Source organism: Peromyscus californicus, unplaced genomic scaffold (assembly GCF_007827085.1).
Source record: "Peromyscus californicus insignis strain IS unplaced genomic scaffold, ASM782708v3 Scaffold_22__1_contigs__length_63687245, whole genome shotgun sequence".
Taxonomy (NCBI): domain Eukaryota; kingdom Metazoa; phylum Chordata; class Mammalia; order Rodentia; family Cricetidae; genus Peromyscus; species Peromyscus californicus.
In genome coordinates, this window is record NW_026294525.1 from 8,091,041 (window position 1) to 8,108,113 (window position 17,073).

General features: G+C 51.5%; 1 protein-coding gene and 1 long non-coding RNA gene across 4 annotated transcripts in view; one reads left to right on the top strand and one right to left on the bottom strand.

Annotated features, from left to right (window-relative positions):
- The window catches only part of Agpat4 (1-acylglycerol-3-phosphate O-acyltransferase 4), a 105,487-nt gene extending 92,255 nt beyond the window's left edge, over positions 1-13,232 (top strand). For all 3 annotated transcript variants that reach the window (XM_052750841.1, XM_052750842.1, XM_052750840.1), the window contains 6 exons: positions 3,907-4,068; positions 4,272-4,425; positions 6,429-6,531; positions 9,169-9,244; positions 10,649-10,847; positions 12,628-13,232. In XM_052750841.1, coding sequence (XP_052606801.1) covers positions 3,907-4,068; positions 4,272-4,425; positions 6,429-6,531; positions 9,169-9,244; positions 10,649-10,847; positions 12,628-12,722 — 789 coding nt within the window. In that variant the 3' untranslated portion in view covers positions 12,723-13,232. The remainder of the gene's footprint in view (positions 1-3,906; positions 4,069-4,271; positions 4,426-6,428; positions 6,532-9,168; positions 9,245-10,648; positions 10,848-12,627) is intronic.
- Positions 13,233-14,386: 1,154 nt separating this feature from the next.
- LOC128118309 (uncharacterized) lies at positions 14,387-16,653 on the bottom strand. The gene is made up of 2 exons (XR_008221145.1): positions 14,998-16,653; positions 14,387-14,931 (listed from the first exon to the last, which is right to left on the bottom strand). It is a non-coding gene; the product is annotated as an uncharacterized LOC128118309 (long non-coding RNA).
- Positions 16,654-17,073: the final 420 nt, after the last annotated feature.

A 17,073-nucleotide genomic window follows, 5' to 3' on the forward strand; every position in this document is an offset into this window, starting at 1 on the left:
ACTTCTTAGCCACCAGACCCCCCTCCCCTCCCCTCTGCCCTTTACACCCCTGTCAAATCTAGAGAAGTCTAGGGCTTGCCAAGGGGAGGGAAGTGGCTGGGTTGAGGGAAATTCTATTCAGAGCCGAAGGACCTTGCAGCCTGGGCTTGATTTTGATAAATGATACATGGTTATTTTCCAGCCGGAGAGAGATGAGTTCTTAGAGAGTGCTTTTGTTTTACATTTGGCCAGTGCGTTTCCCACCCCCGTGGCTGTGACTAATCGTGGAACAGGGTTCATTTTGTCTGCAGACTCTCTTGGGACTTTCTGGTAGGAAACTCTCCACAGCATTTTCCTGTGTGTGAGGCCTTGGGAAGGCAGAGCAGGGCAAGCACCGCAAGCAGCAGGCATCACAGAGTCGTCATTTTGAGCCCCGCCCTCATCTCCTTCATCACACCAGAGTTTCCTTGGGCATCTTGCTCTCACAAATGGGCAGCCCCTCGGCCCCGTGCACAGGGGAAGTGACTAAGCCAATCTCCACTGTGCTGCTACTGTTTGCCTACCTCGAGGTCACAGACAGTCCGTCCCATCCCCCTTTGTGCCTGGCCTAAAGGAGGTCCTTGGTAGATAACATTTGCATGGACTGGTCAGTTTGAGGTTAACGATTCCGGGAGATAAACTCTCATGTCGCCAGTGGGCACCAAGGCTGAGCTGTGCCTGGCTAACTCATCCTCTGCTGCAGGCCCCCACCAGACTTGGGTGTTTGCTACTTGTCTCAAGGAACATGCTAGAAGTATGGCCTTTTGACCTGCTTACTTTTAACAAACATCTCACCGATTTCAAAATTTCACTGAAGTGACCTCATTTGTTTTTCATTTTTAAAAATTGTTTTTCAATAGAAATTTCAAGAACAAAGTGGTAAGTGACAGGCTCATGATCAATGGCACCACTAAGCTTCAGTAACTAAAGTTTTAATTGCATCTATTTATTTTGTGTGAGTGTGTGTGAAAATGTGTAGATGTGTGCAGAGGTCAGAGGGCAGTACTGGGTTCTGCCCTCTCCTTTCCCATGGGTCTGGGAGTTACACCCTTTCCCGCTGAGACAGCATCTTGCCAGCTCTAATTTTTACATATTTAGTAGAAATGACCAACCATGGCTAGACCCAAAGGACTAACTGATTTAACCTTCAGGAATGGTTTTGTGTTTGGAAGCTAGTAAGGTATCACTGTAAACATCGCCGTGACCAGGAGCCATCCTGCAGAATAATGACCTTGGTCCTGAACAGGTTTCTGCCAGACCCTGGGGGTTTGCGGTTAGGGAACAGGGGACAGTGCTGGGCACAAGTCCTAACCTGCAGGCCAGGTACTAGTTGGCATCTTCCACTGGGCAGGCTGGCGTCTTGGACCTAGAAGGGGTCTCGTTTGAAGTCTTGTAGTGAAGTGAGTTAAAAGCCAGCACATTTGAGGCTTAAGATGCCCCGAGTTCCAGTGCTGTTAAAAGCAGCTCTTGCTCTGGCCATCCGGTCACACGCTGTGCCATCTTAGTTGGAGATGCTAAGTCCTGGCTCACAGAACAGCTGTTTGCTCTGAGAGATGGGTGATGTCCTCCCTGGTGGGGTGGGGCACCCATGGTAATGAAATCCTCCTCCCTTATGACTCAGGATCACCCTTAATTTTCACATCTCCCCCTCCCCCCACCACCAGAAAATTTCAACTGTAGGATGTACTGTGTGACCTAAAAACTGGCCAAGGTAGGCATTTTGGCACCTGGTGGTTGTGCACCTATATACACGTTAGGTTTTCCTATTCATGTTTATGTCTTACTTTCATAATAGTTTCCAGTCATAAATTACCCTGTGAAAGATGTTAGCATAGCACCTCCTCCCCCCTCCCCCTTCTCTCCCATCTATCCATCTCCTACTTAGTGTAAATGAGGATTTTATATGGAGTGAATATTAGTGGCTGTAAATTAAGGGTTGACCAATTTGATTTGTAATTGGCCAGCCCGAGAGTGAGCATGTTCAGCTCCACGGACCGCGGCGTAGTCTCGACGACGTCTACGCAGCCCCAGTGTGGCAGATGTGTTGTTGCTGCATTCGAGTGAATGCTAGCCCTTGTGCCGGTAAAGCTGCATGGACACCAGCGGGCAAGAGTGGCCTTGGTGCAGACTGACCTCTACTGTTACATACCGTCTGATGTGGAGCATATGCTCTTACTGTGTGACAGTAAAGCGACTCTGGGTGATGGAAGACAGTGACGGGAAGACAGCCTTGAGTCGCCCCCTCTAGTAGAACCCCTAGATCCCACCACCCACCAGGGCAGCCTTCTCCACTAGCTACCAAAGGCCAAATGCTAACACACACTTGAGTTTCTTAGGAGAACCACAAACAGGAAGTGCACCCGAGAGCGCAGCTGTGATTGGCTGGGTGAGACTAACCACCCAGCCCGCCCAGTAGCATCTCTGCAGGTGGCAGTGTGGGTCATTCCTGAACACTGCCACATGTAATTTTTGCAAGATACGGTACATTGAATCTTAAAAATAGTTTTACCTTCCAGAAAGATGAGCTTAATTAGTCCGTGGAGGCTTTTGCTTTGGTGCCGTTGGTTTATATCACAGAAACTAAGTTGGGAGGGGAAGGAAACAGAAGGTGAGGGCCGGTGGCAATGTCCCTCCCTGTCACAGACAGGAGCTAGAGGGAAGTCTGTAGTGTGGACACAGGGCAGTGGGCTCCCAGGGAGAACTGTGACCCCAAAGACAGTTTGGTTTCCAGTGTGATGAACACGAGAGTAGGATCCCAGCAGTCTGCTCCCCTTCTGAGACTGCCAAGTCAGTCTGTGCTGAGAAGAAAAGCTATGTAGATGTAGGCGAGTCCTCTTCAGAAGCCTGCCGCAGGGTAGAAATGCTGGCAGTATGAAGACGCTGAGGAGACCGAGGGCAGGGGCGGTGTGAAGCATCTGCTCTCCCTCCAGGAAGCTAAGGCTTAGGACCATGCCTAGACAGCTGCCTTCACTGTCCACACCGCCAACCTGGGCATCGTCTCGAGAGTCAGGGAGCATCTTAGTCAATTCCACACTGAAGGGTAAGAGTACAAGGAGGCTAATGGTGGTAGGGGGGTCCTGGGAGGTGGCTGAGTGGGCGAAGTGTTTGCCGTGTAAGCATGAGGACCTGAGTTTGGGTTCCCCGGAACTTCCCTAAAAGTCAGACACGCCGTTGAGTGTAATCCCACAGTTCCCACAGGGAGGTGAGCAGTGGAGACAAGAGAATCCCCAGACACTTGTGGGCCAGCAAATAACAAGGAAGCTCTGCCTCAAACAAGGTGTAAGACAAGGGCTGATGTCTGAAGTTGTCCTCTGGCCTCCACATATGTATCATGGCACATGTACCTGCCTCCATACACATGAATGTGACTGCACGTACACACACGTGGGGAGGGGGAAACAGGCAGGCAGACCTCTCAGCCTCCCCAGCCCCTCGTGCCAGATCCATGGAGCCGCTCAAACTCTGGTGACAGCCGCTGCCAAGGGGATCTTCCTGGTCTTGCCTGAAGAACTCAGTGGCTTTGCTGATCGGTTGACCTGTGGGATGGCGTAATACAGACTTGCCAGACCGAGCTTCAGGATGGGCTTGGTGAGCACAATAGACGGCAATAACCTAGGAGGGCTCTGGTCCATGAGCACATCCTCAAGCCTCTATATCCTCAGCTGATAGGTGGCACTTTCACAGACCCCTGAGCATGGAGCAGTCCACCCCTGAGTGATGAGTATGATCTTGACCTCAGGTCACTGCAGTGGGAAGGATTCCAGGCGCCAAGTCTTTGGTTTATAGCCTTTGGTATAACTGGTCCTTCCTTAACCCTAAGATCTCCAACAGTCATGAAGTAACTTCTGTCTACTTCACAGACACCCTGACTTTCTTCCTCTATTTCAGAACTCCAAAGTCTTGGCCAAGAAGGAACTGGCTTATGTCCCAATCATTGGCTGGATGTGGTACTTCGTGGAAATGATCTTCTGCACACGCAACTGGGAAAAGGATCGGCAGACGGTCGCCAAGAGCCTACTGCACCTCCGGGACTACCCAGAGAACTATCTGGTATGTAGGCACAGGAGCAGTGTGCCGTCTGGCTCCTATGGCCACCACACTTAGGTATCACTTCAGGAAGGTGGGTGAACCTGAAATTGCGTATAACGTGAGGACTGTAGAACTGACCTGGTTCAAGTGTGATTATGAACCTCTTTGGGACTGTGGCCTCTGGTTGACCTTGGGGCTGTGTGACCATATCCTTTGCTTTCCAGTTCCTGATTCACTGTGAGGGCACACGGTTCACAGAGAAGAAACACCAAATCAGCATGCAGGTGGCCCAAGCCAAGGGGCTGCCCAGCCTCAAGCACCATCTCCTGCCACGCACCAAGGGCTTTGCAATCACTGTGAAGTGCCTGCGAGATGTAGGTAAGGATGACAGCGAAATGGGGGTCTGCGAGGCTAGGTGGAACCTGGGACAAGGGGCCCCTTAGATTTCTGCATCAGTGCTTCCCCCTGCTGGTGAGTAGTGTCACTGCATGGTAAATGAAGAACGTGCTGGGTCCCTGGAGGGGCCCCTGTGATGGCCTGATCACAGAGCTGCAGGGTCTTTGGGGGCATTTCTTGCTTGTGTATTGCTATCAACCACCTGCAGATCAGCTGACCCATGAGTCCTGAGCCTCAAGCCCCTGTAGATAAACACAGAAGAAAGCAGTGGTCACTTGCCCCTGGAGGCATGCTGTGACTTAACACCTTTCTCTCACATCTGTACTTCCTGGTCCTGGGGCTCCAAAAGAGGCTAGATGGAGTACTTGAGCTGGATAGGACTTGACACAGCTTTAAGTGTGACGGCACCACAGCGTTGGGCAGGCCTTCCTCGAACTTCATATGCCAGGCTTTGCCCTGCAGGCAATAGTGGGCAAAGTTGCCAGAGCTGGGTCAGAGGGAGATTCCAGTCCCATGCGCCACACTTCCATAGCCTGGTCTTCACTTACCTCTTCTTGTGAGGGAGACTTCCTTAGCCCCATGTCAAGGATTTAGCCAGGTCACCAAGGACATAAACAGGTTAAATATCTTCTGGCCTAGTGCCAACCCCTTAGGCAACAATGCCCACCTATGACAAGGAGAGTGGCACTGCCTCTAGACATTCCTGCAAGTCCTATCAGCAAAGACAGACCTACACAGAACTGGGTCAGACATCAGAAAATGGATGGTGATTTTGATCACCTTTGAATCCTTGTTCTTCATATTCCCAAGTGGTCCAGGTACCGTTTAGGGTCCCTGTGACCCCCCACACGACTCTTACTAACAGTCACTGTATATACGGGAAGCTCTCAGCTCAGGGTCATGATCATATCGTGAGTATAGCGTGTTGGGTCTACAGTTATGACCGACTTCTGTCACCTCTGCTGCTGTGTGATGGCAGCAACGTGAGGCCACTCTCCAGGAGAACACCTAGGTTGGTTGGAAGATTGAGGTGTCTAAGCCAACCGCCCCACTGCTGAGAAGTGGTCATAGGTGCCACACCCAGCCACACTCTTGGACTTCTCTACTTTCTCCGCTGCCTTGTGCATGAGGAGGTGGCCATCTGTGTCCGCCATGGTTTCCCATTTTAGTCATTTGCTTCTTTGTCATTCACTGCCCATTCTTTGACCCAATAAGCATTTCTTGAGCCGAGTCCCAGGGGATCGCACAACAAGCTTGGATGGAATGTGGAATATGCTGACAGGATAAGCTTAACGTCCAGGATGTAGATGTCATATCCTGGCTTTGCGCCTGCTTCATGGGAGGTGGGGGGCACACAAAAATGTTCACAGAAAAGGCCACACTGGGGCTGGTGAGATGGCTCAGCAGGGATGAGTACTTACTGCTCTTGCAGAAGACTGGAATTCAGTTCCCATCACTGTCTTCTGGTGGCTCACAACTGCCTGTAAATCCAGCAGCAGGGGATCTGTCGCCCTCTTCTGGCCTCATGGGCACATAGAGAACCACACGTATGCATCCACATAGTTAAATAAATCTTTTATAAATTCTACGTTGAAAAAATAAAGGACGGTTATAGTTCTGTAACAGACACAGTCCTAGATGAGTCTAATTCATGTTCTACCACCCGTATTTGTTCAAATATCTACATTTGCTGGCCACAATAGGCTCTGCCTACTAGAAAGACGTTACTGTCAAATCTAGATCTGATAGACATTGCTGCCTTAAAGCCCACGTGACCACAGGAGTGACTGTTTGTATGACTAGTTTACAGTTGGCTTTCTGGTGACAAAAGATGACACATATCCAATGTAGAGCAAGTGAACAATGTAGAAAAACCCAAGGATGAGATCTCCAGTCCCCTGAGTCGTCGGTGGATGGGTTACGGCGTGCTCATGTCTTCCGGCCTCACCTGCTATATACTGCCTTGTGTTTGTCTTGTCTTATAGTCCCAGCTGTGTATGACTGTACACTCAATTTCAGAAACAATGAAAACCCAACACTCCTGGGAGTCTTAAATGGAAAGAAATACCATGCCGACTGCTACGTTAGGTAAGTTGGCCCTGTTTCCCCCCTAGAAAAGGGAGAGCTTGTTTCTCAGTAATAAATCACTAAATGCCACTTTCCAGAAGCACCTGGCTAGCATCGCGCTGGAAGTCACCTTCCCATTTGACTTCTGTCCAGTCTTTTATTTCTATATGAACTCGAGAAGCATGCCTTTCTGATCTGCTCACCTGCTCACTCCTCTCAGAGCTCAGGGTAGACAGACAGAAGACCAATGTTACACAATGCACCTAACTCCCGATCTCCAGAATGTCACCAAGATTAGTGGAACCACAACAGGAAGATGTAGCAGACAGGAAGCCACAGGGCAGTTTGTTCAGTAAACCAGTGACTTACGCACTAAAATCCAGTCTGAGTTGGGTCAGGTGGCACTGGTTTCTGATACTGTGGCCATCCAAGAGCCCCTAAAATGTCCACACCCAAGTAGACAAATGGTACGGAGCTTTCTGGGTAAAGACCCTTCAGATGCCAGATCACAGCACATGATGAAAACCCAGCAGCTAAGCACCCTGCCATGTCACTCAAGTCACTGAAGTGCACAAATGCTTCTGTGGACTGACAGACAGCCTATGTCAGCCCCCTGGAAATGCTTCCGGCTTTCCCCCAATACGGAGAAGCACCATCCTTTACCATCCTTTTCTAACAACATTGGTGCAGGCTGCCATGGCAGACACAACAGCACCATTGTCACCTGGGAAGACCCCCCAACGACCTCCCCCCAGGAGACAGAGCGGGCTCTTCCTCTCTGGAGTTCCTCTGACATTTGGCAAGAGCTCCACTCAGCCGGACCCTGGTAGGGTGCAAGACTGACCTCCACAGGGGGATTTTCTTGGTGACTGCAGTTCTTTGGAGCACGTATGGGAATTGGAGTGGAGTAGACAGGTACCTTTCAAGCTCACTCACCAAAGCCAGCCAGTGTTCATCGCCACTGAGGAAGAGGCCTTATGTTATCCAGCGTACCTGTAATGTGTGGTAACCCTCTTAAGGTGACTGGGACATTCTTCAGTATATGCTACAATCCATATAAAGTATTACCACATCTAGGGCGCTGCCGTCCGAAGCGTCATTAAAAAGAGTAAAACGGATAAGCTCCCACCATCTGAGTCGAGAAAGGCTTTGCACGGCATCACTAGCCTCTTTCCTGAGACACTTAATGATCTTCTTTGCAATCAGAGATCACAAAGAGCGAGAAGTGTCGATTTCATGGAAACACAGGCAGGGACCAAAAAGGTCAAGGGACGTGTTTCCCGAGGAGCTGGTAGGGATCTTAATAACAGGACGAATGTGCCAGTGGAGAAAACTGCCCCACAAGGAAGCCTGTGGTGCTCAGCCTAACCGTGGTGGCTGACTGCAGACAAGATGCAATCCCAGATTCTCTTCCAAACCTCTATGATGTGCCGGGTTAATCTTTGAAGTCTCCTCACAGAGATATTTCTGGGCACACTGGGGTATGAAATGTCCCATGGAAAATCATGACAAATGTACTTTCCCATGGACCAAAGCAGACATCCTTGAAATTTCAAGAGCCAGTACGCGGAGAGCATAGCGAACAGCAAACCTGGAAGCTACTTCTCCTTGTTAAGGTGGGCTCTGTGCTAACAGATCAGCCTCCCACCCATGCCAGCCCCAGCCTGAGAGTTACTCAGGGGCAGAGTAACTTAGAGGTCTCTACTCTGCCCAGACCAGATGCCCTACCTTCTCACATGCCAGGGTTGCCTGAGCTCCGGCATCTGCCGCAGTGTGGGCGTACCTCAGTGGAGGCTGAAGGAGCCCCTCTGTGAGATAGTCCACCATCGCCATTCCGGTTGGTCCTAGGGTGCTGCCCCGTATGCATGGATTCTGCTCCTACTGAACTGCATCAGATGGAAAATGAGGCACCGTTGTCCTCTTTGGGGGAAGCAAGTGTCAGATTTGGGGGGGTGGGAGATGGAAAAGGCAGGTCCCCACTCCTGACACCATCTCTGTGCCAATGACTTGACCCTTGCTTGGTTCTGTTTGGCTATGACTGCATTTTGGGATTTCTACCTGTCTTAGTTAGGATTTCTATTGCTGTGAAAAGACACCATGACTACAGCAACCTTGTTTGTTTTTTCGAGACAGGGTTTCTCTGTATAACAGTCCTAGCTGTCCTGGGACTTGCATTATAGACCAGGCTGGCCTTGAACTCACTGAGATCCGCTTGCCTCTGCCTCCCAAGTGCTGGGATTAAAGGCGTGCGCCACCACTGCCCAGCTACAGCAACTCTTATAAAGGAAAACATGTAATTGGGGTGGCTTACAGTTTCAGAGGTTTAGTCCATCATCATCTTGGTGGGACATGGCAGTCCACAGGCAGACATGGAGGAGGAGCTGAGACATCTTGATCTGAAGGCAACAGGAAGTGAACTGAGACAGTGTAGCTTGAGCATAGGAGACCTCCAAGCCCACCACCACAGTGACACACTTCCTCCAACAAGGCCACACATCCTAATAGTGCCGCTCTTGATGAGCCTAAGGGGCCAGTTACCTTCACACCACCCATGGACTACTCCCCCGACCCACATACACACCCAGAACTGTTACTCAGAAATGTAGATTGGGTGCTCAGTGTGGTTCTCTCCTTGCTAGCCAACCTCTGCTTTTACAGGAGGATCCCTATGGAGGACATCCCAGAGGATGAGGACAGGTGCTCGGCCTGGCTACACAAGCTCTACCAGGAGAAGGTGGGTGCAATAAGTGGAGGCAGATGAAACTGTGGGGTTCAGGGTGGAAGACACCATTTTGATGGGTAGGCATGGGAGTCAGTTATTAGTGCCCCTAATGATCTACATGTCAAGCAGTAAGAGAACACAGCAGGCGTCCTCACAGAAAGTGAAACGATGGTGTGGGTGTAGTGGATTAACAGGAGGTCGTGGCTGTTCTGTATGGTCCAGACAGTAAGTGACAAGGGCTGCACTTTCAAGTGAGTGAGTCTGTTAACACGCAGCAAGCAAAAAGAAGGGAATAAAGAGCGAGAGGTAGGAGGACAGAGGACAGACATCTTCAGTCAGGGACTTGGAGCATCCAGGAGGAATCACCAGGGTGACAGTCATGCTGGAGTTCTCAGCTGAACTCTCTGGATGAGCTCTGGCTTCCTCTTCCTGTCCAGGCATTTAAACCACAGGGTAAATGATGGTAACTTCTTTCTACTGGAAATGGTCTGCCTTCCAACTGTTCTCAAGGGCTCAGTGCTTTTACTTCTCTTAGCTGCTTGCTGTTTTCCGTTCTCCTTGTCACAGAGCTGTGGGAGACACTTGAAATAAATGAGCTCAGTGAGACGAGGGAGAGAGAGGGAGAGCGCCTCCTTGTTCCCAGAGTCCCCTTTCAACAAGCTTAAACGGCACATGACAGTTTACCACTGTAATGTATAGCTGTGGTCTCTCCTACCTCTCGCCCAGGCACAGTTCCCTATGGGAGAGCTCTCTTTAGTGATCGGTGTGGTCTCGATGACTACTGAGCAAACTCTCTGGTGCCTATGTCACTTTAAAGTGTGACCCGAAGAAGAATGCATCCCCGAAGGGTCCCTGATGCAGCTCTCCCGGCTTGTTCTTCCTCTGAGCAGGGCCTTTGGCTTTCACAGGCTTCTCTCCTCCAAAAATCTAAGTAGAGCAAGGAAAATCTAAGTATCATTGCCCTAACTTGATCTCATGGAAGTTGTCCCCAGAAGTGCTGACAGCGCCTGTGAGCAGGACCTTGTGGACCCACAGCTCCAGGGCGGCAGACAGGCTGATGGGACCGGGGATGTTGTGAGGCCAGAGAGTGGACCCTTGGTTGTGTGTGGGCGGAGCTCCAGGCCTTGCATTTATGGTCTCTTCAACCTGTCACCGCTGCCCAGCTGTGCTTCCTCAGTGCCTGGGATATGGTGAGCATGACTGAGGCTGGCCAGCCCCAAGTTTGAGCTCCTCCCTCCCACACAGGAAGGATAATGGCAGGCAGCCACCAGATGCGACACTGGAGGAAGAGGATGCTAGACGGCACTGAAGATCTCCAGTAGCTGCCCACAAAGCACTTGCTGTAAGGTTTTACCAGAGGCCCAGCAGGTGCCCCTGGAATGCAGCAGTTTCTGAGGCACTCTTTCTGTCCCCCAGGACGCCTTTCAGGAGGAATACTACAGGACAGGGGTCTTCCCAGAGACTCCCTGGGTTCCCCCACGACGGCCCTGGGCTCTGGTCAACTGGTTGTTCTGGGCGTCCTTGCTGCTCTACCCTTTCTTCCAGTTCCTCGTGAGCATGGTCAGCAGCGGTTCCTCGGTGACGCTGGCCAGCTTGGTCCTTATCTTCTGTATGGGTGAGTACCGAACTAGAGGCGCAAAGTGGAGCCAGCATGCTTGGCGGGTGCCAGATGTGTTCGGTGTTCCTTGCAGGCTGTGTAGCACCCACAAGGGCTCACAAGGCTGTCCGGGGTCTAGAGGTGCCCATGGAGCAACCCCCCACCCAGATGGTGGGACTTGGAGCTGGAATTCCTCACTCCCCGGGACTCCTCCGTCCCTTCTCCAGAGGAAAGCATGGTGTGGGGGCTTGAGGAACCTAGCTGTACGCTCTCTGCCTTGGAGGCAGACATGGGCCCTCCCTCTGGGACTCCTCCTGTTACCAGGTGTCTGGGCTTGAGTGAGGACGCTCAGAAAGTGCCTTCGCATTCTTCCCAAGGGTTTGCTTACCCAGTATTTTCCAACTACAGCAGTTCCTCTCACATGAGGCCTGTGTGCATGCTGCGCTGTGTGTGTGACAGTCCCCTGCCATCTGAAGGCCAGCTCTGCTTCCGAGGCTTAAGCGAGCATAGGCAGCTTCAACGTTTCCACTACTGAGGAAAAATGGCCCAGGGCCAAGGCCAGGAGATTGTTTGCTCAGGACACACACACCAGACTGGTATTTCTGTGAAACATAAAATACTGTGGTCTCTGGGCAACACAAGGGGCTTCAGCAGGAAGCCTCTCAGGAGGGACTCCCACTTGGAACCTGGTGCAGTCTCAAGCATGAAGGCACACCCACTGGGTGCATCTTCTGAACACTTCTCTCACTTAGTATCTAGTGAGCACCCTGACATGTCTGTCTGCACCAGGGTGCTGGGAAAGAGGCCGGCCAGTAGAGGCCATGCCCTCCAGGGTAAGAGCTACACTCCTCAAAGATGAAGAGGAATGGGGAAAGCAGTGCCCAGGGGCCTGAGCACTCAGCCTGGGGTACTGTGATCATTTAGAAATGTCCCCAGAGCTGATCCCTCCCCTTCCTGAGGTCTTTGGACCAGAGTCCACATCTCTTACCCATTTCCTATAGGTTATCCCTGTCCCTCCTGCTGACAAGGCGATCCACCCAAAGGCCAGAACTGGGACAGAGCTTATCTCTCAACAGGTGTCCGAGCAGACAACTCTTCATTTGCACAGGCTGGCTTCCCTGTCCACACAGCCTCCGGGAAGAACATGATGCTAAAGATTTGTGACATATACACCCTAATTTGGGGGCTGCATCTGCTCGCACACCCACTGTATCATAAACTGTGTGTGCAGACTGTGTGTTCAGTGGCTAAGACATGGCCTGGCACACAAGGAGTCACCCCTCTCCAGAGGGGACTGCTTATCTTAAATGGCAGTTTCCGAGTGAGTTCCTCGATGGGTTCAGCACCTGGACAGCCAGAGCTTCAGAGGGCAAGGGCTCCCACCGAGGGAGGCAGTGATTTTGCTCTCTGCAATCAGCCCAAACCATGGTGGAGTTTGTGGGTATGCAGTGCCTGCATCCTCACAAAGAGGCCCTCCTCTGCCACCATCTCCAAAGAACTACCTTTGTTTGCCTTGGAAAGCAGAGAAGTCTGTGAACAGGTGCATGCTGCTTGCCCAATTCCGTTGATCTCCACTGTGCAAGGATGGCCTCCCCCTTCCCTCCCTCCTCCCCCTACAGCAGCCCTATCACTGTCCTTTTAATGTCATTTCAATGTGCAGGGGGATGCCCAGAAGCTGGGGTCAAATGGTACCCCAGATTCACTTGCATTTTGCAGCCAACGGCCTCCTCACGGCTCCCTGTTGGCACAGTGCCCCCGGAGTGCGTTCAGACTCTTAACTGCTTTTCTGTCTCTGCAGCCTCCATGGGAGTTCGATGGATGATTGGCGTGACAGAAATTGACAAGGGTTCTGCCTACGGCAATATCGACAACAAACAGAAACAGACAGACTGACTTGGGAATGTCACCTCCAAAGGGAACCTTGGGGAACTGTGGGCCTCTGCCTAGCCGCCTTAGTAGGGTTCAGTGATGGAGACTGGGGAGCCTTGTTGGGATGAGCAGACACCACAGCCTCTCCAGTCACAGAGTTTGTCTCAGCGCTGGATGCGAAAGGAAGACGTGCTTAAGCCTTTTCCCCTGTGTGAACTATTGGGTTTGTTTATCTTTCTTTTCAGTTGCACACGTGCGTGTGCATGTGTGTGCGTGTGAGAGAGAGAGAGAGAGAGAGATGCGGGAAGGAGAATGGCTGCCTGTACACTTGCGACCCTGTGACAGCAGGGTCTCTGAGGTTGCAGGGAAGGGTGGGGCTGGGGTGGAAGGGAGGGCGTCCCTGTCATCCCCATCCCGTGGTGCTGCGTCTTCTCTAACCCTCGATTGCCAGAGACAGACTGGACAGTGCTTTGGGTAAGATGACTAAATTATGCCTCCAAATAAGAAAAAGAAAATTAAAGTGTTTGTCTGGGTTGTCTGTGGCATGTGTTGACACAAATGTTCCTCTCTCTCCTCTGCCCTCGATTTGGTATTCCAGACAGCAGCTACTCAACAACTGTGATCCTGGTCGGGGACGGCTAGGGGCTTGAGTAAAGATTCATACAAGACATGTTACTGAGGACCCCCTCCTTCCCCGCCGTGACCTGTCAGTGTAACAGAATACTGAACCTCGGTGTAAGGACGGGTTTGTTCTGGCTCACAGTTCAAGGGCACCATCTGTCACGGTGGGGAAGTTGTGGAGCACAGGGAACCTGCTCAAAGTCAGAAAGTGGCAGAGATGAATGCTGCTGCATTCTCTCGTTCAGTTCAGGACCCCAGCCCATGGCTAGGGTGGCTCTGCCCACCTCGGCTGTTCTAATCTAGGTTACCTGCACAGGCACCGCCAGAGGATCGTCTCCTAGGCGATTCTAGATCCTGTCAAGTTGGCAAGCAGCATTAATCACCACAGTATGCCCATGCAGGGATGTCACCTGTAAGAGATGGGGATGTGGAAGCCCCTCTGGGCAAGGGTAAAGACCAAAGTGCTTGGAGACCAGCGGAGGGCTTCCCTGAGACACAGAGAGGGGCCAGTGGAGAAGAGTGTTGGTTTCCCAGTCTCGCTGAAATGGCACCCACTAGTCTTGAAGGACTTAAGCTGATTTTGAAACCAAATGTTACGAAAATATCAAAAACAGTCACAGGAGTTGGGAAGCCCTATAAACAAGGGCAGGGTCATTTACAAAATGAGAGTACATTCCTTTTCAGCTTGTGTGTGGGTACCTTCTAAGGAGCCACATCCCACAGGGGAGCCCAAGCTGGGGGCTCTGCTTACCCCACCGGGCTTTTTGTTGGATCCTGTTGTAACAGGAAAGGGGTTGGCTCGCCTGTATCTCCAGTAGTCTCTGGAGAATGGCTCATGGACAGACGTCTGCAGACTGAGAGCAGTCAACAGAGGCCAGATGCAAACACAGCAAGAGGAAAAGGTGGCCGTGCTCCGGAAGGGATCAGTGTCCTCTTAGAGCAGTGGTTCTCAACCTGTGGGTCTCGACCCTTCGGGGTCACCTAAGGCCATCGGAAAACACATATTTACGTTACAATTCATAACAGCAAAATTACGGTTATGAAGTAGCAAGGAAAATGATTTTATGGGTCGGGGGGGATCCCCACAACATGAGGAACTGTATCAAAGGGTTGCAGCATTAGGCAGGTTGAAAACCAGTGCCTTAGATGGAGAGGCCAGCAATGCCTGGACTGACACCTGTGTGCGGCTACACACCCCCTGGTACAAACCCTCACTAGAGAAGCTGGCCGTATGGCCCACCAAAGGCACATCCTCTCCAAAGTCACTGTAGACAGATGCTTGCGCACCAAGTCACTAAATGGCATCCACATGACTTACCTTCACGAGCCAAGGAGTGACCAGAGTTCTAGAACCCTTTCTGTTTAAGGGACAGCAATGTATTATCGATACAAATGAGTCTGCATTAGCAGAAATCAGACCACCGCATTCTGGCTTTCTGTGGAGCAGAGCAAGCTTCGGGGCTGAGTTCCCACGGTGCATCTTCCCAGCCATGAGGCCCAGATATGCATAGAGAAGACTGGACGCTACTCTTCAGGTGAACCCGGGGTTGCAGAGGCCGTTTGTGAATATCCCGGAAGGCCTCCCCTGGATCCTAAGGCCACCAGCTGGGACCTAAGCTAGGTAGTTTGTGAATATCCCGGAAGGCCTCCCCTGGATCCTAAGGCCACCAGCTGGGACCTAAGCTAGGTACGAGCTCTGGTGCTTGCAGAGCTTGGTTAAGCCGTCCATCCAGCTTATGGACCTTCATGAGCCCAGCTGACCATCTGTAATGGGGAGTGATGCTCCTCTTGCGTTGCTGCAAGGGTACAAAGAGGCTTGCTTTGAGAAGGTAGGATCATTAACCAATCAGGTGAAGGAATGAAAGGCTGCCTCCATTCTGCAGCTTCTCCAAGTACTGGGAAAGGACTGGACGGTGCTACAACCCTTCTTTTTGATCTGGCCTTGGGTGCCAAGTCAGAGTCATCTTAGGAACATTGGGTGGGTGGTGGTGGTCTGGATGGCCTTAGGACACAAAAGGAAACAAGGAGCGTGGCAGGGACCAGCTGGGACCTCAGCTACTTGACCTCCCTGAAGAAAAGTGCTGCGGTGTGCCTGACCCTGTTCCCTTGATGCAGAGGGGGGAATGTGCGGGGTCTTCTTAAAACATTGCAACATGTACATCTTCCTTTACGCTCACTGGGGTCTGAAAGAGTGATCAAAATATAAACTCCAGTGGTACTGTCCAGCCCAAACTGGTCACGGGCAGCTAACAGCAGTGTGGCCAGTCCGGGCAGAGCAGGGCAGAGCAGGGCAGAGCAGGCTCAACACTGGCTTCCAAGCTTGTCCTCGGGGATGAGAGCAGTGGACAGAGGCGGCTGCTGGGTTCTCTGGGATGGTCCCGCGTCTTCACCGAAGCGCTGTGCAGGTTCCCAGGCCTACCGAAAGAAAAGTCAAGAAGAAAAGCAGATCGTGGGACTGTGGCTGTCTGGAGGAGAGCTGTGTGCAGCATCTGAATTGAATGGTTTGCATCTGAATTGGAGGATGCGAAGGGGAAAGACGGACCTCCCGGTGTCTGAGGCTGCCTGTGAGGCACCTGTGGTCTTTCTCCCCAAATTCATCATCAAGTAGTTTGAAGTGCAGCTTCTGAAGAGCAAAGGCAGGTCGATGTAAACATGTGGGGCTGGGGATGAGTTGGCACTGGCTCCCTCTCTGACACCTCAGGTCTCCTCAGGGCTCAGTGCACGCGAAGAAGAGGCTGGGCTGTGGTGGAGGTGCTGCTGCCGGTCAGGTCACCACTTTGGGACCCAGAGACAGTCCAGGCTGTGGTTTTAGCGAGCAGTCTTAAAAGGTTCCAAAGGCTACCACTGAAGGAAGCGCGATGCCCCTGCCTGGTCTGCGTGTGGCTTGCTGTTCTTCCAGACGCCTGCTGTGAACGAAGGGGGGGGGGTCACTGGTGACAATGTGGGGACTTTGCCTCTTCCAAGCACTCACTTGAGAACCTGAGACCAGCGGCTTGCACTTTTTGTCTGGATTCTTCCTCACATACATAAACATCGAGTGTCTGAAGGTATCAGAAATGGTTGCCTGTAATAAGGCAATTTTCTAAATATGCTTTCCCAGACTTCATTGTAGATCGTTTTTCTTCTTCTCAGAGTGAATGAGGCTCCAAAGTGAGTTTAGAATTCTAGCATGCTGGCCAAGGAGGATTATGCTAGCTTTGTAGAAACGATCCCTCTGCCCTCCATAATCAGACCAATCAGGTGGGCAAGGGGTTCCTCAGGCCTGCCTGGTGCCACCAACTCCTCATATGAACTGAGTGACCATACCAGCCCTCCCTAAATCACATCTTCAGCATCATACCCCCATCCCGCCCTCCCCCCCCCCCCCCCGCCGCCCCCAAGCACAGGTTCTGGCTCAGGAGGTTCCTGATTTAAAATTTAAAGGGAAGTCAAACCATACTTTGGGGCTTTGATCTGTCATGCACTGGACACATCACAAGAGGCCCAAGGCCTGAAGAGGTCAACACTACTTATGGCATCAATCACCAACCGGCTAAGTACCTGGTCTACGATAGTCAACTGTCCAAAATTATTATTCTGGTTAAGAAGCAAACAAAAAATTGTCACCTAAACAGTGCGCATCTCTTTAGAAGACCATCTGAGGCAGAGATAGCCTCCCGAGCCATGGTGTCGTCACTCTGAATACCGGCTACAGAAAGACAGACACACGCTTAGAAACTTAACCACAGAATGCCCATCATCTTAGCATCCTCCT